General features: G+C 43.3%; 1 protein-coding gene across 1 annotated transcript in view; it reads right to left on the bottom strand.

Moving 5' to 3' along the window:
- PGR (progesterone receptor) overlaps positions 1-20190 on the bottom strand; it is a 132670-nt gene that overhangs the window by 86769 nt on the left and 25711 nt on the right. Inside the window, exon 3 of the mRNA XM_073582940.1 lies at positions 14937-15053. Coding sequence (XP_073439041.1) covers positions 14937-15053 — 117 coding nt within the window. The remainder of the gene's footprint in view (positions 1-14936; positions 15054-20190) is intronic.

Below are 20190 nucleotides of genomic sequence, written 5' to 3'. Positions count from 1 at the left end.
TTCAGCTCACTGATTGGCAGCAGCGTTGTCGACATAACATCAGTGCTGCAGACAATTAACAACACTGCGAGCAGCAATGGAGACTTAGGGCTGGACAAGGGGTAAAGTGAGTAAAGCACAAGTTACTTTTTTAAAGAAATTCCAGCAGAGGACAGATGTAAAACTCTTTTAATGGCTGTGAAGACAGATTGTGGGACCCTAGTCTTCTCAAAAATGACATGACAATCAAGTCTTACTACCATTACCCACCAGGAAAGGAAATCGGTGGCGCCCCTGAGGCTCAGTCGCCACAGAGGTACTGCACCTTCTCCTAAGGTGTAGTGCCCCACCATCCAGGTAAGGTGGGAACTCCTTTCCATGCTCCAACACTCGCACCCCACACAACAGGGTAGTTCTGCACAGCCACATTGCGGCTCAGTGCTTAGAGAATCATAGAATCATAGAATCGCAGAGTTGGAAGGGACCTCCTGGGCCATCTGGTCCAACCCCCTGCTCAAAGCAGGATTCGCTAAATCATCCCAGTCAGATGTCTGTCCAGCCTCTGTTTGAAGACTTCCATTGAAGGAGAACTCACCACTTCTCGTGGCAGCTTTTTCCACTCATTGATCACTCTAACTGTCAAAAAGTTTTTTCTAATATCTAATCTGTGTCTCCTCCCATTCAGTTTCATCCCATTGCTTCTAGTCTTTCCTTGTGCAAATGAGAATAAAGTTAATCCTTCTACAATGTGACAGCCCTTTAGATATTTGTAGACAGCTATTAAGTCTTCTCTCAGTCTTCTCTTTTGCAAACTAAACATTCCCAAATCCTGCAACCTTTCCTCAAAAGACAGGGTTTGCAGACCGGTCACCATTCTGGTCGCTCTTTTCTGAACTTGCTCCAGTTTGTTGATGTCTTTTTTAAAATGTGGTGCCCAAAACTGGACACAATATTCCAGATGAGCTCTGACCAAAGAGGAGTAGAGGGAAATAATGACTTCACGTGATCTAGACTGTATGCTTCTGTTAATACATTCTAGAATTGCATTTGCCTTTTTTGCTGCTGCATCACACTGTTGACTCATATTCAGTCTGTGATCTATTAGTATACCCAAGACTTTTTCACATGTGCTGTTGCTTAGCCCTATTCCTTCCCATTCTGTATATGCTTTTTTCATTTTTATTGCCCAGATGTAGTACTTTGCATTTTTCCCAGTTAAAAACCATTCTGTTAGTTGCTGCCCACTTCTCAAGTTTATTTATATCTTTTTGAATCCTCTCTCTCTTCTCTAGTATTAGCTATCCCTCCTAGCTTTGTGTCATCAGCAAATTTAATCAGTTTACCCTCAATTCCTTCATCTAAATCGTTGATAAAGATGTTGAACATTACAGGGCCCAGGACAGAGCCCTGTGGTACTCCACTTGAGACTTTCTTCCAACTGGATGTGCAGTCATTTACGACCACTCTTTGGGTCCGATCACTAAGCCAGTTATGAATCCACCTAACAGTTGCCTTGTCCATTCCATACTTAGTCATTTTTTCAATAAGGATTGTATGAGATACTTTGTCAAATGCTTTGCTGAAGTCAAGATATACTATATCTACAGCATTTCCTTGATCCACCCAATCAGTGATTCCGTCATAGAAGGAAATTAATTAGTCTGACATGACTTATTAGTTACAAACCCATGCTGAATCTGTTTAATCACTTTGTTCTTATCCAGGTACTGACATACATGTTGTTTAATTATTTGTTCAAAGATCTTTCCTGGTATAGAAGTCAGACTCACCGGCCTATAGTTGCCTGGGTCCACCTTCTTCCCCTTTTTGAAGATAGGAACAACATTTTCTCTTCTCCAGTCTTCTGGGACTTCTCCTGTTCTCCAAGAATTTTCAAAGATTATGGAGAGGGGTTCAAAAATGTCTTCTGCTATCTCCTTCAGTAATCTGGGGTGTAATTCATCTGGACCTGGAGACTTGAATTCATTTAGGTTAGCTAAGTGTTTCCTCACTATCTTTCTGTTTATAGATATCTTGGATTCTTCTATTCCCTTAATAGGACAGTGAAGAACAGTTGATGTTACATTTCCTTTCTGAGAGAAAACAGATGCAAAATAGGAATTTAAAAGTTCGGCCTTCTCAACATCCTGTCTTACCATTTCATCATTTTCATCCTGTAATAATCCTATAGCATCTTTGACTTTTCTTTTACTTTTGACATATCCCCAAAATCCTTTATTATTGCTTTTGACATCTCTTGCAAGCCTCAATTCATTGTCAGCTTTAGTAATCTGATTTGTGCCCTGCAGGTTCTGCAGACAGCATTCTATTCTTCTTTAGATATGCCTCCCTCTTTCCATTTTATAAACATTTTTTTCTTCCTTTTTAGCATGTGCTTAAGTTCTGTGTTCATCCATCCTGGCTTCCTTAAATGCTTCCTATTCTTACCTCTTTTCGGAATTGTTAACAATTGTGCTTTGAGAATTTCATTTTTCAAGATTTCCCATCCTTCCTGGACATTTTTGTCTTTAAGGATATCCAGCCATTGGATCCCTCCAATTCTCTTTCTGAATCCCTTATAATCTGCCTTTCTGAAATCTAACCTTGACGTCTGAGTCTTCACAGGTCTTCCTCCTCTAGTTATCCAAAATTCTAAAATTGCATGGTTGCTACCTCCTAGGGTCCCAGCCACTTTTACCTCCTCAACCATTTCCTCCCTGTTTATAAGGATTAGATCCAAGGTAGCAGTTCCCCTTGTTTTCTCCCCTACCTTTTGGAAGATAAAGTTGTCAGCAAGAGAGGATAAGAATTTCCTTGACCTGTTAGTTTTGCCTGAGAGAGATTCCCAACAAATGTCTGGATAGTTGAAATCTCCCATGACAACTATGTCATATTTTTTGGAGAACTTGGCCATTTGATGCATAAAGAGTTCATCCATATCTTCAGCTTGCACAGGCGGCCTGTAGTAAATGCCTACAATGGTGTCATTTCCATTGTTCTGTCCTTGTATTCTTACCCAAAAAGTTTCCACAGAACTCCCAGTCTCTGAAGCTTCAATCTCTGTGCAGATATACGCGTTTCTAACATACAATGCGACACCTCGTCCTCGTTTATCAAGTCTGTTTCTTGCAAATAAGTTGTATCCTTCTAGTCTTGTATTCCAATCATGTGTATTGTCCCACCAAGTTTCAGTGATTCCAATGACATCATATTTCTTTTCCTGTGTTAGTAGTTCCAATTCTCCTTGTTTGTTGCCCATGCTTTGTGCATTAGTATAGAAACATTTTAGTTTGTGATTTTTTTCTCTTTCTCCAATATTTTTATTAATTAGATTCTTTTGTCTTTGTTCTTCCTTTCCACTTCTAATAGCAGAGTTCTCAATAGCATTTGTCAGGTGTATGGCTTTTTCTGGTCTTTTGCTTCCCTTCCCATGTTGTTCTAGTTTAAAGCTCTCCTTACTAGTGTAGCAAGGAGACTTCCAAATACATGTTTTCCAGTCTTCGTAAGGTGCACCCCATCTCTAGCAAGTAGCCCATCGTAAAGGTAATTCACTCCGTGATCCATAAATCCAAATCGTTGCTGACAGCACCATCGACGTAGCCAGTTGTTCACCTGCAGAATCTTATTCCACCTCCTTGTTCCATGGCCATCCACTGGGAGGATGGAAGAGAAGACCACCTGCGCTCCCAGTTCTTTCACTTTCTTGCCTAAGTCTTCAAAGTCTCTGCAGATGGTTTCCAGGTCGTTTCTTGCGGTGTCATTTGTCCCCACATGTAGTAGCAGGAAATGGGTAGTCATCTGTAGGTCTGAAGAGTCCTGATATCCTGTCAGACACATCTTTAATTTTTGCACCTGGAAGACAGCACATTTCTTTTGACGTTATATCCGGTCTGCAGATAGCGGCCTCTGTTCCTCTCAACAGGGAATCCCCCATGACCACCACTCTCCGCTTCTTCTTCACAACAGTTTTCTGTTTTGAAGAAACCTCTGGTGGTTCCCTGCTTGGAACACTGGATGTGTAGGGAGGTGGGTGGAGTTTAGAGACATAAAAGAGTGGGAAAGTGTAGGATTAGAGGTTAGTCTGACAGAAGGTCAGTCGGGAAGCAAGCCACTCGGGAGGAGTGGGGATCCCTGGAAGGAGGGATGGAGGAAGGAGTGCTGCAGCTGCCTCAGTGATCTAAGCCAGCTGGCACGGGAAAGGAAAAGAAGGAGAAAGACGTAGAACTGAAACCTAAGCTTCCATAAGAGAGAAAGACAAGTACGGAACGAAGGAGTAGGAGAACAGAGAGGACGTGGGTTGGAAGAGGAACCCTGCCTATAGGTTCTCAGCGCAAGGCCGGGCCCGGTCCCTGAGGTTGTATGGACACTTATGGTTGTGCAACAGACACCGGTGGAGTAGTAGGCTGTAAATGCACTACTCCCATCTAAGAATTGGGGCACAACAGCAACACGGATAGAGAGCCGGGACTCAGGAGAAGGGAGTCCCCGAAGGAGGCTACAGCTGTCTGACATACGAGTAGAGTTCTTGGGAACATCTGACAGGAGGAACTCCAGAGTACCACGGTACTGGAGCTCTTCACACTTTAAGGCGCAATAGAGGAGTCGTTCAGGAAACGTACATGTTGGCGGAGTGTTGGAGAGGAGCTTTCCATCTGGCCTGGAGGTTGGCTGAGTCTCTGACCCGGAGGACACGGCCTGGAGGCAGGCACCCTTGTGTACCTCAGACTGTGAGTAGAGCTTTGGAACTGCAAGCCTCGGTGTCCTCCATTCATTCTTGCGCCAACCTGCTTAGCGCCGCTACATCTGGGTACCATTCTTTACACTGCCTGCGCCTTCCCACAACCATTACAACTACACTGCCCTGGGACATCAGCCCTGCCTGTGGAGGGCTATACCATTACTGCTGCACCACACCATCTATCCCAGAGGATCTGTCTGCAGCGTCGGCTTAACACCTCCCTTGCCGAGCACCACAGGTGGCATCACAAACTATTCCATTCCACATTAACTACGTTTCCCCATTACTTGGGCGCCCAGGGCCACGGACCAGGTCACCACTGCTGTGACACATTCCCCTGACACCGGCCCGGTACCGAGTACCCCACGGCCCTTGGAGGGCGACCCAATACTAAAACTTCTAAACAAAATAGACAATGGCAGAGAAGAAGGGATGGACCAAAAGTTACATTTTTATAAACAGAATAAGGAATATTCCAAAGAAAGTCATTTGTCATCTTCCCAGGAGATATTGTGATGATTGGTTAGGAGGGAAGCCCCCGTTTGGTCCCTACCTGTGGTGGGAACACGTTATGCCTCATTTGTACAATTTTCTTTTCTTTATATAGTTTGCTCACTGGGATTTTCATCTATATGCTCTTGGCACAAGGGGAAGAACGGTGGGCATTACTCACTACAGCAAAGAATGAATCCAAGTTATTTGGAATTTTAAGAGAGTTCTCAATAATGAGGAAAAATGAAAAAATAATTCTCCCAATTTCAAGTGAAAAATATAAAGAGATAAAAAAAAAAAAAAGAAATTCCAGTGATGAACAGACTATATAATGCTTTCAAGGACTGTAGTAATAATGGATGCTCCACTGGGTCCCCTGCCGCCTATCAGCCATCAATATCCCTATTGAGATAACCTCTTTTTTACTATTTTAAGACCTGGCAATTTTCATTTTTTCTCTTCCGTGTTTTTTTTCCTCTCCTTCTTTCAAGAGTCATGTTTTTATTTTACCCTCAGCATATATAGTGAGATGATTTGGGGCGCAGACAGACGGCCGTATAACTTGTGCGAGGATCGTATCCCAATCTTTGGACTGACCTGAGCATGACAGCTGCAGCGAAATATAGGCCTTGCAAAAGTATTCGGCCCCTGGAACTTTTCAGCCTTTTCACACATATCATGCTTCAAACATAAAGATACCAAATGTAAATTTTTGGTGAAGAAACAACAACAAGTGGGACACAGTTGTGAAGTTGAACGAAATTTATTGGTTATTTTAAATTTTTGTGGAAATTCAAAAACTGAAACGTGGGGCGTGCAATATTATTCGGCCCCTTTACTTTCAGTGCAGCAAACTCACTCCAGAAGTTCATTGTGGATCTCTGAATGATCCAATGTTGTCCTAAATGACTAATGATGATAAATATAATCCACCTGTGTGTAATCAAGTCTCCGTATAAATGCACCTGCTCTGTGATAGTCTGAGGGTTCTGTTTGAAGCACAGAGAGCATCATGAAGACCAAGGAACACAACAGGCAGGTCCGTGATACTGTTGTGGAGAAGTTTAAAGCTGGATTTGGATACAAAATGATTTCCAAAACTTTAAACATCCCAAGGAGCACTGTGCAAGCGATCATATTGAAATGGAAGGAGTATCATACCACTGCAAATCTACCAAGACCCGGCCGTCCCTCTAAACTTTCATCTCAAACAAGGGGAAGACTGATTAGAGATGCAGCCAAGAGGCCCATGATCACTCTGGATGAACTGCAGAGATCTACAGCTAAGGTGGGACAGTCTGTCCATAGGACAACAATCAGTCGTACACTGCACAAATCTGGCCTTTATGAATCGAACTTTTTAGCCACAATGCCAAACGATATGTTTGGCGTAAAGGCAACACAGCTCATCACCCTGAACATACCATCCCCACTGTCAAACATGGTGGTGGCAGCATCATGGCTTGGGGCTGCTTTTCTTCAGCAGGGACAGGGAAGATGCTTAAAATTGATGGGAAGATGGATGGAGCCAAATACAGGATCATTCTTGAAGAAAACCTGTTGGAGTCTGCAAAAGACCTGAGACTGGGATGGAGATTTGTCTTCCAACAAGACAATGATCCCAAACATATAGCAAAATCTAAAATGGAATGGCTCACAAATAAACGTATCCAGGTGTTAGAATGGCCAAGTCAAAGTCCAGACCTGAATCAAATCGAGAATGTGTGGAAAGAGCTGAAAACTGCTGTTCACAAACGATCTCCATCAAACGTCACTGAGCTCGAGCTGTTTGCCAAGGAAGAATGGCCAAGAATTTTAGTCTCTCAATGTACAAAACTGATAGAGACATACCCCAAGTGACTTGCAGTTGTAATTGCAGCAAAAGGTGGCGCAACAAAGTATTAAGTTAAAGGGGCCGAATAATATTGCACGCCCCACTTTTCAGTTTTTATATTTCCACAAAAATTTTAAATAACCAATAAATTTCGTTTAACTTCACAATTGTGTCCCAATTGCTGTTGATTCTTCACCAAAAATTTACATTTGGTATCTTTATGTTTGAAGCATGATATGTGGGAAAAGGTTGAAAAGTTCCAGGGGGCTGAATACTTTTGCAAAACACTGTACATGCTGTCACACTCAGGTCAGAAGAGCAACAGGCCAGTCCAAGGATTGCGATGCAATCCACAAATACAGGTGCTTCTCAAAAAATTAGAATATAATAAAAAAGTTAATTTATTTCAGTTCTTCAATACAAAAAGTGAAACTCATATATTATATAGAGTCATTAAACACAGAGTGATCTATTTCAAGTATCTATTTCTGTTAATGTTGATGACTATAGCTTATAGCCAATGAAGTGGTTAAACTGCAGCAATAGGAGCTAGCCCCAGTCACTGCTGTTACAGGCAAATGCTGACTGTGTAACAAAGCCAAAATCTGCTCAGCATAGAGTGCGCTCAGCTCCCGAGCTCGCTCCGCACACCCTGCACACGACTTATAATAGAAATGTATTCCATTGGTTGTTAAAATCTATGGGCCTTTAACCCCTTAACAGCTTACATAGTAAAAAAATGTGTCTCAAGAATAAGACATCAGATCACAGGTAACATTTTATTCAGCTTCCTATGGCCTAAATACCTATATAGACAGCTTAAGAGGATTGATTCTACTGGCAGATTTCCTTTAACTCATTTTGTAGCTGTATGTTTCCAGTACCCTGCAATATATAGAGGCAATAGAAGACAAATGGTACAGAGTTTGTAATGAAACCTATGGAGACAAGAGGGTCAGTGAGTGCTCTCGTCCACTGGCCAGGCCGTATTGACCAGAGCTCATCCCACAGAATGCCCACACTCCTTGCCCGTGGGCAGAATACTACTCAGACAACACAGGTGGAGGTAGCACAGTCTGGCAATACTTTAATGAACCACCAATAGACAATAACCTATAGAAAAGTCCCAGTAAGTACATAAGATGTTGCAAATGACAGTCTCACCCTTCCGCTGGCCCACCAAGAATTAGAACATCTGCAACTTCGGGGCTTCCAGGAACAACTACCCCAACCAGTGGCATCCCGCTTTTGATGGGAACCTACAGCGAGGAGGGTTCAGTGACGGTCAGTGGAGCAGATCATTATTCCTCCAGCTGGTGCTGCAGTCCCCTATGCTTGCATCCTGCAGAGTGTCATCTGTATTCCTCCGCTTGGAACCATGGTGCCTTGCCTACTGTCATGTAGAGTCTCACTCAAAACAGAAGCAGATTCCTCTTTTTTTAGTCACAGTTCTTATTCAGGAATTATCCACAGGTTTGGGGGAAGGTGGGAGGAGGTCATCTTTATCTTTCAGATCTTGCCAACTCCCTGATGGGGGAAAGCTCTGAGACAAGGGCTCTGTATTTAGTTTGTTGGGAAGGAGGTCCTCCATATCCTTCCCCTGGTCCCCAGCTTGACCTGGGTAACTCCTCACAAAATCGCCAAGAACCGAACTCGTATTCATTGCGTCCACACATGGTATCCTCCGCATCCCGTGGTTCCTGGAAGCTGATGAAAGCTAATGGTGTGGCACCACCTCCCCTGCAATTCTTAAGCTTGATCAGTCCGTAACATTGGAACAACTGTTCCAGCTCCTTCTCCCGCTTGAGGCTCTGGGTCCTAATGCTTACAATAACTCCTATTTTGTGCTACTTGGGACTGCGTGTTTGATTCTAGACTGCCAGGTTATCCTTGATTTAGCAGGCAGTTCATTTCATCTTGGTCAAACTGATTGTCTTCCACGACGTTCCAGGCAATCAAGAGGAACAATTCTTGTAACAAATCCAACTGTCACGATCCATTTTTGGATTTGTGGCAGCTGTTTCCACTATGATTTAAGTGAAGCTTTTTTACTGTCAGGACCAGCGGGGGTAAATGTCAGTTTCCCTCGCTGGCAATCTGTTGTAATTGCAGAGTTGTTAGGTCAGCTGATGTGGGTGGTGACCACTCCCACCACCCTTTAAATGGTCACCTGATGCATCAGCTGACTGTCGGCAATAGAGCAATCTACAGTGACCGAATCTGGAGTAAGGAGCTTGCTGGCTGATGTGGTGTATCAGCTGGTTCCATGAGTTGTGATCCTGGTGTCTTTATTCTGCTGTGTGGTGCTTTGCAGCAGAGGAAATTGTAAAGCTAAGTTGTGTTATTACCCGGTCAGTCTCGTGTTTGTCACTGTCCCCTGTGTTGTACTATCTGCAATGGTGAAGCTAGTGACCCTTGCCAGCCAGTGCACTAGCCAGGGTAGTGTGAGGTGACAGCGAGGGACAAGGTTCCTGATGGCGGTGGGGGGAAGGACCGACTTCGGGCGTTAGTGGAGTGCAGGGACAGGCTCAGGATTGAGCTCAGGTGGTGACCATCCCCCATTTCCCTATCAGTAGGGCCTTCCTCTCCCCATTTCCATCCCGTTATGTGTGTGTCGTGCCGCCCTCTGACCGACTCCGGTTGGGTCGCTATATATATACAGTATATTGTAGCATTATCACCGACCGATATTTTTTTCCGGTGATCCAATGAGGTTTAGGAGCTGCGGTGTCAGGTGGTGCAGCAGCTTCAGCAGTTGTCGGGGTTCTGGGTCTCGGCTTATGTGCAGGCTCAACCGGTATGCTACTCCTGGGTCGTTGGAAGCTGCCATGGCCCTTGATATCGGGTGGCTAGATGCCTCAGGAAGAGACATACACCAAATTTGCCCCTGTTGTTCTTTCTAGGGAGGAGGACACACCGGTGCAGATGGACGAACCTATGAAGGTGGGAGGAGTCTCTTCTCAAATGACATTGCCTGCGGTTCGCCGTGGTATGGGGGCATGTTTCTTTTGTGGACTTGCGGGTCATTACATCAATGTCTGCCCAGCTTGCGCCAAAGTATGTTCACCATCTCAAAAGCCGCGTCCCCCTGGTGGTTTGGAGGGAGGCGACCAGGGTGTGTATATTTCCTCCATCATTTTGTCTCAGTGCACCATTCCTGCTGAAGTAATGGTTGGCGGGGTTACTGAGAAAATACTGTTGCTTGTGGACAGTGGAGCTGGAGTCAATTTGTCGGACTCTCGCTTTGTCAAGACCCATGGACTGATGGGTAGGACACTGGCGAGGCCCATTAGCGCTCAGGCAATTGACTCTGTTCCTCTCAGCCAGGGGAGAGTGACCCAAGTCGTAGATATTAACCTGCATATAGGGTCTCTTCATAAAGAATCCCTGTCGAGCTACGTCTTGGAGGGTATGCCAACTCCCATCGTCCTGGGCCTTCCCTGGCTGAAGAAACACAACCCGGTCATAGATTGGCGGTCCAGGGAAGTAGTCAGTTGGGACCAGACTTGCAAGGACTGCTGCCTGAGAGCTACTGTCTCTGCCGTCCTTTTTAAACCTACCCTTTGTTCTCCATTGGTGGCAGCTAAGGAGCTACCAGGGAGTATGGGCAGGATTCAACCCTCACCACAGGTAAACCCTGAGTCTCGGTGTCCTCCCCGGAGGAGAGATCAGGGGAGGTCGGTGGTTCCCTCTGTATGTAGTGGGGGTATGAGTTTGGTGACACATGGGGTGATAGAGCAATCTACAGTGACCGAGCCTGGAGTAAGGAGCTTGCTTGCTGGCTGCTGTGGTGTATCAGCTGGTTTCGCGAGTTCGTGATCCTGGTGGTTTTATTCTGCTGTGCGGTGCTTTGCAGCAGAGGAAATTGTAAAGCTAATTTGTGTTATTACCCTGTCAGTCTCGTTTTTGTCACTGTCCCATGTGTTGTACTATCTGCAGTGGTGAGGCTAGAGACCCTTGCCAGCCAGTGCACTAGCCAGGGCAGTGTGAGGTGACTGCGAGGGACGAGGTTCCTGATGGCGGTGGTGGGGAAGGACCCACTTAGGGCATTAGGGGAGTGCAGGGATAGGCTCAGGTTTGAGCTCAGGTGGTCACGATCCCCCATTTCCTTATAAGTAGGGCCTTTCTCTCCCCATTTGCATCCCGTTGTGTGTGTCGTGCTGTCCGCTGACCAACCCCCGTTAGGTCGGTAGATATAGCGTGACACCAACTGTGTGTTGGTGGCCCTGTATTCGATCCTTCAAAGCTGGCACAACTCCTGTAGGTGATGTTTCCTTTTGAGGTTGTATATCCAGTCTGGTCCTCCTCCCAAAGCCGAGCTGGTGGGGTTGGACATGATGGTATCTGATACCTGCTGTGTATGCCTCATCAATGGTTTGATGGGTCTTTGGATGATCTCGTACGCTGGCCCAGCTGTCTTTAGAAAGATCGCATGGACCAGGGATCATCCCACTGAATGCCCACAATAACATATAGAACAGTCTCAACCAGTACATAAGATGACGCAAATGACAGAGTCTCAACCTTCCGTTGGTTCGCCAGGAATTAGAACATCTGCGACTTCGGGACTTCCAGGGCTAACTACCCCAACTAGTGGCACCCTGCTTTTGGTGGGCACCTACAGAGAGGATTGTTCAGTGATGGTCAAAGGAGCAGATCTGTATTCATCCAGCTGGGGCTGTTGTCCCATAAAGGGAACCTGTCAGCAGGATTGTACACAGTAACCTACAGACAGTGTCCTCCTCCAAGATGGCACTGTCCGCGCCCTGTGTAGAAGCAGTTTTCGGCGATCACCGAGACCTGCTAATGCGCAGGCGAGGGAAGTTTTTTTTCTTCACTAGCAAGATGGTGGCGCCTGCACAATAGCAGCTATCGGATCACAGCTATGTACACCAATAGCTGCTATTGCACAGGCGCGGCGAACGCCTTTTTAAAATAGTTTTTTTTGTTATACACCTCAGGAAAAGCTCAAACACATGTAGTACTGTAACTACACATTAAACATGCGATTATGATGCAGCGCAGGTGACACAGCAGGCACCTGCCTGCAGGTTTTTTCCTTCAGTATGTACGGTATTCATTATGCAAACTAGAGGTTAGGTCACTGAGGGATCAGTGACATATCAGCAGTCTGCATTATGAATACCTAATCAGAGCACCTCATGAAGACCCCCCACAGGCCGCCTCGGGGCACGAGCATATAATTAACTAAAAACTGAAAATAAAGATTAAAAAACAACAAGGCAAATTTAATCAACCAAGGTATCATTTAAATCAGTATTATGGCGCCGACCTGACACTGCCTGTAGGTTACTGTGCATAATCCTGCTCACAGGTTCCCTTTAAACTGACATCATGTAGAGTATCAAATCTGTATTCCCCTGCTTGGAGCCATGGTGCCTTGGCTACTGTCATGTAGAGTCTCACTGGAAACAGAGGCAGATCACAATTTAAAGTTCACAGCTCTTATTCAGGAATTATCCACAGGTTTGGGGGAAGGAGGGAGTAGGCCATGTCTCATTATTTGAGTATTGAATCAATCTACATAGTTTGTCATTCAAGGATTCTGAACAGTAAGATGAACGTGAGTCAACATCATATGAACAATGACCTATGTATCTTGAAAAATACATTTGGCATAATTAAGAAGAAAGGCAGTGTCTTCACCAAACCCAATTACAAAAAGGACTTAGCCCCCACTAGTGACCAAGAACGTGTAGTTTTATTAACCTGTGTTTTAAGAGAATTGCATCCCCCAACAGGTGAAAATTCAGTAGCTTTCAGCTGTACATTATGGCTGACACCCTGCTGCATCATTTATTGCCATTTAACCGCTTAGATACTATTGCCAATAGTGACGCTGGCATTTAGATGGTTAACAGAGTTTTGGCGCTCCCGCTTTACCCTATCTACACCCTGAGATCATGATTAAACCTCCTAACAAAATAGAAGCATATTTTATGGATGGTGCTGATGTAAAATTTGAGAAACTGCTAAGCTTTTGAGATTTTTGGCAAGATTATAATATTTTATTATAAATGAATCCAAAATATATTAATCTAACTTTACCATTAACATAAAGTATAATGTATCATGAAAAAAACAATCTCAAAATCACTGGGATACGTTAAAACATTCCAGAGTTATTGCCACTAAAAGTGACACATGACAGATTTGAAAAAAATTGGCCTGGTTATTAAGGAGTTAAGTGAAAAAAAAAAAAGATCACCCTCCTATCCCCGAAAGAAAATTCTTAAATCCCAGGTCAAGTTTGCCAATTTTTCAATACGGGTTCTGATAACGCTCTATGTGGTGATGTAATAGAGGGGAGATATGTTTCACTACGCCTAATGGTGTCAGTCATATAAAATCCAGAGTTTCATTTCCTCCAGCACAGTAAGTGTTGCGAGGGTTAAGTTATGTTATGGGCTGGTTTTTAGGGAGACATTCATGAAGCGGGTGGGAGAGTTGCCCCCCCAATACAGAGCTAGCACCACTGTGTGCTGGAAGGACCTTGGTGAGGTCACAGTCATGCGTGATCACGTGGTTGAGGAGTCACATGAGCTAAGTTTAAATGGCTGAAGGAAAGAACTTTCAGTGTTCTATGTGTTGTTCGCCTGGAAATGGAGCACTGCAGGAGAATGCTGCATGGACTAGTGAACCTGAACCATGTGTTTTCTGCCAGCTGTGAGCAGGAGGAACCCCGCTCCCAGAAGAACTGTGTTTGTTCTCCCACCATTTTGTTTTGTTTCCCTGTTTTGCCCAGGGGGCTGTATTTTCTGTACTACACCTTGGTTTATGCTGCCTACAATAAACCAAAGGAAGTTCTTAAAGCCGCAGTATATTATATTATTATTATACCCGTGTCTACCTCCGTGTGCAGCAGAGTGAGCCACTCTAACACAGTGGTTATCATTCTCCGACAAGCAAACTCCGCTATTGGTGTGCCATATGGTATCAATCCCTCTCTTAGAGTGCCGAAATATAATCTCTGTGGCTGCACCACGTAACTTGGCACGGCCATAATGTAATAATGAACAAACAGACAGAACTTCCCTTTCCTGAGATTGCAAACTGCCTTAAAGACTTCCTCCTGTTTCTCGTTTTATTGCTGTATTATTTTACAAGACATCAAAGATTGTTTTCAGGATTCTCTTCAGTTTCGGAACATTTCTCAAAAGGGACCATTCCTGTTTAGCATCAGAAGCCAAACCGTGAGGTCTTAACTATTGTGTGCGACAGGCAGATATATCACAGGATTCAATTAAAATGAATTTAAATCTACTCTGTTGATTTTTTTTGCTTTTTTTTTATAGTTTTTTGTAGGGCTTGTGAATATTTTTCGTTCCATCAAAAGTTGAATCAATTTTGTTTCCAAATACAAACCTTTAATAGAAGGTAATTTCTTATTGTTTCAAGGCAATGTTATATTTTTAATGGCTATAATTTTGGTGTTCTTTTGCTGACAGCTTGGGTCATGTAGGTTACGCCATTAAACTACGCCAAGTAAAACGGATTTGCAGATAAACAAGGCTCGGAATCCTAAAATGTACTGGAACTAGAATTAAAAATCAAGATTCTCCGGCCGAAACCACAAACCTAATGTTACACAGAAGGAAGGCTAAGATTCTATTAACTTTTCATAATTACAATCAATTTTTTCTTTCCCCTTTTTAACAGTTCATAGATATATTGATGACCCCTGGAAAAGTCCATGGGCTCCATACTGCATGTATCAAGAAGGTAGACAAAGAAAAATAAACTCAAAACAGCAAACAAGAAAAATAAAATAAGAAGAACTAAAACTCCAAAATAACCCAGGAAAAAATATAAAGTATTTGTGTTCCGTTCTCTTAGCTGTACCGCTAGGTGATCACGAATTGTGCCTCTTACCTCCCAGAATCATGCCAGCTTGGCAGCATTTTCTCAGTCTACACGACGGACAATTCTTTCTTCTGATTTTATCCACAATGCAGTCATTCCGCCCAGCGCATAAGTAATTGTGCTGCCCTGAGGAGATAGAGAAAAGTGTAAGGGAATTTGTATAGTAGAATGGTTAATTAGTAGTATTAGTAGTTATATTATAATCAATGGGATCATACACACAGTGTTGTAACAGCATATATACAATAGACTTGATAAAGTCAAAGTGATGTCACAGCACAAAAATAATTCACTGTCATATCACAGTACAAGGATAATGCACACAGTAATGTCATAGAACAGAGGTAATGCACATAGAGATGTCACAGTACAGGGGTAACAGACACAGTGATGTCACAGTACAGGGATAATATGGTATGTGTGAGGGGGCAACAGATTCGAGAGCTGCAGGTGTGGTGTTATACGAAGTGGCAACTTATGTCTTTAAGAGGGAGAAGTGATATATACACACTCAATTACAAAATTTTCCATACTTGTGTCAAATTTCAATATTTTTATAAATAAACCCAAATCATATTGAACAAATTTTACCGCTATTGTGAAGTACAATATGCTACAAGAATCACTCGGATATGTTGAAGCGTTCCAGAGTTATTACCACATAAAGTGTCACTGGTGAGAACTGTAAAAATTTTGCCTGGTTATGAACGTGAAAACAGACATGGGGGTGCAAGGTGTTAAAATGCTGCATTCTTGGCTGAAAAAACGGGGAGAACGCAACGTGTGAACATAGCCTTACGATTTGTGCGTACTTGGTCTTTTTGCTGAGTTTTTGGAGTAAAAACTCCAAATTTTTTAGGAGTGTGGAATTTTTCAGAAGGATTTTGGAGAGTTTCAACTCCAAAAACTCAGCATAAAAACTCAATGTAAAAAAACACCCTAGGTTGTGTTATCCCGTTTTAATTATTATTAAGCTTAGCAGAAAGTATTTGAAGTGTGTTTTTTGTGTGTTTTTGAAGCAGAATCTGTTCCACAATCTACGACAAAAACTTCTATCTATCTATCTATCTATCTATCCCATATCTATCCATCTATCTATCTAGCTATCTATATATCTATCTATCTATCTATCTATCTCAATGTATCATGGAAAAAGAAGAAAAATGCAGCACTCGCCAATAGAGATGAAAAACTGTGCGTCTTTAGAAGCGAGTAATCGTGAAACGGCCGTTGTCCGGCACCTCCCTCCTCTAGCATTCCTCTAACGTCCTGCATGTCCACACATCTATTGATGGAATTCATGTGAACTAAAGACGCACAGTTTTTCAGCTTTATTGGTGAGTGCTGCATTTTTCTTCTTTTTTCATGATACATTGAAATATTCATGTTTCTTCATGCAAGCACCTCTGCACAATACACCTTAATACTTCAGATAAAAAGCTCCATCTGTTAATGTGGTGATTTGTGTGCCCTAGTCTGCCGTTCATCTGTGTGCTTTCTTGCTGGGACTATCTATCTATCTATCTATCTATCTATCTGTCTGTGTCTGTCTGTCTGTCTGTCTGCCTGTCTTGTCTTTTCCTGTCTGTCTGTCTGTGTGTCTGGCTGTCTGTCTGTGTGTCTGGCTGTCTGCCTGTCTTGTCTTTTCCTGTCTGTCTGTCTGTGTGTCTGGCTGTCTGTCTGTCTGTCTGCCTGTCTTGTCTTTTCCTGTCTGTCTGTCTGTGTGTCTGGCTGTCTGCCTGTCTGCCTGTCTTGTCTTCTCTTGTCTGTCTGCCTGTCTTGTCTTTTCCTGTCTGTCTGTCTGTGTGTCTGGCTGTCTGTCTGTGTGTCTGTCTGTCTGCCTGTCTTGTCTTTTCCTGTCTGTCTGTCTGTGTGTCTGTCTGTCTGCCTGTCTTGTCTTCTCTTGTCTGTCTGTCTCTGTGTCTGGCTGTCTGTCTATCTATCTAGTCCAGCAGACAGTAAAGCTTGTTGCAGTGCATAAAAGCGCACACAAAAAGTGCTTGATTGATTCATTGTAATGCAGCATGTCTCCAGTCCTGCGACGATGAAGGAATAAATCAGCACACTTATTATGAGCAGGTAAGACTCTTGGAGACTTTTTTTTCTTATGTAATTCCACCTGAAAGTTGAACAAGCTGCACTCTGCACAATAATTGAGCTCAGCGCTGCACTTAGCTATTGGAAGGGACGAAGGGGATTTGTTATAGTCTCAATCTTTAAGAACGTTTTCGAGGATATTAAGAACCATTTGATTGTGATATGGTTACTGTTAATATTGCTATTATAATAATAATTTTGCCATCTAGAATACTGCTAAGGATTTATAATACTAACATGTTTCTGGAGTAAGATAAAGAGTTTGCAAAGGATAAAAAAAAAATCTTGGCTAATTTTTTCAATGGTTAGATCACAGGAAGAGACCAGCTTGATGCAATGGTGGGGCTACTACGCAGAATTTACTATTATTATTATTTATTATTATAGCGCCATTTATTCCATGGCGCTTTACATGTGAGGAGGGGTATACATAATAAAAACGAGTACAGTAATCTTAAACAATACAAGTCACGACTGGTACAGGATGAGAGGACCCTGCCCGCGAGGGCTCACAATCTACAAGGGATGGGTGAGGATACAGTAGGTGAGGGTAGTGCTGGTCGTGCAGCGGTTTTGTCGATTGGTGGTTACTGCAGATTGTAGGCTTGTCGGAAGAGGTAGGTCTTCAGGTTCTTTTTGAAGGTTTCAATGGTAGGTGAGAGTCTGATATGTTGTGGTAGAGAGTTCCAGAGTAGGGGGTTTGCAGGAGAAACCTTGTATGCGATTGTGGGAAGCGGAGATAAGAGGGGAGTAGAGAAGGAGATCTTGTGAGGATCGGAGGTTGCGTGTAGGAAAGAATGAGCAGTTTACAGAGAAAAATATTGCCTAAGTACTAGTGTCTGATTCACAGTCAATGCTCAATATTCGCATTCTCACTTTTATTTGCTGTTTGGCCACTGATCATCAGTGGAGACAATAAACAGAGATCCCTGAGTGGATGACGATCTCTAGATTCCAGAGAGGTGAGTAACCGAAGTTTTCATTCACTGTATACAGTACTCCCGTCTTATGCTTGATCTCTGAAACCTTTTGATAATATGTTAGAGACCAAGAACCTAAAGACAACACGAAAACGATTTGTGCAGATTTTCAGCACTTTTCATAACCATGATAAAAGGATGACTGATGACTGAAAGTCTGATGGCGCACGCTGTACTACAACTAGTGTTGAGCATTCCGATACCGCAAGTATCGGGTATCGGCCGATACTTGCTGTATCGGAATTCCGATACCGACTTCCGATATTTTTTCAATATCGGAAGTCGGCATCGGAATCGGAAGTTCAAAGTTGATTGACAGCCTGACGTCATCATGATGCGCGGTGTGTGCGCATCATGATGCGCCGTCATTTCGGGCCTTCCGGGGGTCTCTGCCGGCCTGCCGGGGGGCTGTGTGGACTGCCCGGGGTCTGTACCGGCCTGCCGGGGGGCTGTGCCGGCCTGCCGGTGGTCTGTGCACCCTGTGGGGGTCTGTACCGGCCTGCCGGGGGGCTGTGCCGGCCTGCCGGTGGTCTGTGCACCCTGTGGGGGTCTGTACCGGCCTGCCGGGGGGCTGTGCCGGCCTGCCGGGGGGCTGTGCTGATGTCCGGGGGTCTGTGCAAGCATCGTCCGATGGGACTACAAGTCCCATCTGGCGATGCCTGCTACCATGACAGTGATTGACACATTAGCCAATGATGGGACAGTAGTAGTCCCATCATCCGGCTAATGTGTTAAATGTTAAAAAAAAAAAAAAAAAAAAAAAAAAATACTACATACATACTACATGCATGCTACATACATACTACATGCTACATACATACTACATACATACTACATACATACTACATACATACCACATATATACTACATACATACTACATACATACTACATATATACTACATGCATGCTACATACATACTACATGCTACATACATGCTACATACATACTACATGCATGCTACATACATACTACATGCTACATACATACTACATATATACTACATGCATGCTACATACATACTACATGCTACATACATACTACATACATACTACATACATACTACATACATACTACATGCATGCTACATACATACTACATGCTACATACATACTACATATATACTACATGCATGCTACATACATACTGCATGCTACATGCATGCTACATACATACTACATACATACTACATGCTACATACATACCACATATATACTACATACATACTACATACAATACATTCATACAATACATACATAGACATACAGTACATATAACATAGAGTAACATACTTACCAATACTTGTCACATTGTTCCCCGAAGCCATTGTCTTTTACGGAATAAATATTAACATAACAAACCACAAAAATACTCACCCACGATCCGAAGCAGTCCACGAGTGTGTCCCACGACGATCTTGGGTAGAGAACTGCAGCATCAGCTGTTGCTGCCGTTCTCTACGGGCTGCAGGAATCCAATGACGGAAGGTAGGTATCCTTCCGCACTGTATTCCTCCGCCACTTAAAAAAAAAAAAAAGTCCCTAGTCTCACTTTATGCCATTGCTGTGTGGGAAATTCCCACGCAGCAATGGCATAAAGTGAGACTAGGGACTTTTTTTTTTTTTAAGTGGCGGAGGAATACAGTGCGGAAGGATACCTACCTTCCATCATTGGATTCCTGGCATAAAGTGAGACTAGGGACTTTTTTTTTTTAAGTGGCGGAGGAATACAGTGCAGAAGGATACCTACCTTCCGTCATTGGATTCCTGCAGCCCGTAGAGAACGGCAGCAACAGCTGATGCTGCAGTTCTCTACCCAAGATCATCGTGGGACACACTCGTGGACTGCTTCGGATCGTGGGTGAGTATTTTTGTGGTTTGTTATGTTAATATTTATTCCGTAAAAGACAATGGCTTCGGGGAACAATGTGACAAGTATTGGTAAGTATGTTACTCTATGTTATATGTACTGTATGTCTATGTATGTATTGTATGAATGTATTGTATGTAGTATGTATGTAGTATATATGTGGTATGTATGTAGCATGTAGTATGTATGTAGCATGCATGTAGCATACAGTATGTATGTAGCATGCATGTAGTATATATGTAGTATGTATGTAGCATGTAGTATGTATGTAGCATGCATGTAGTATATATGTAGTATGTATGTAGCATGTAGTATGTA

Source organism: Dendrobates tinctorius, unplaced genomic scaffold (assembly GCF_039654945.1).
Source record: "Dendrobates tinctorius isolate UK_male_01 unplaced genomic scaffold, ASM3965494v1 ptg000075l, whole genome shotgun sequence".
NCBI lineage: Eukaryota > Metazoa > Chordata > Amphibia > Anura > Dendrobatidae > Dendrobates > Dendrobates tinctorius.
This window is presented reverse-complemented; position numbering and strand designations above follow the sequence as displayed.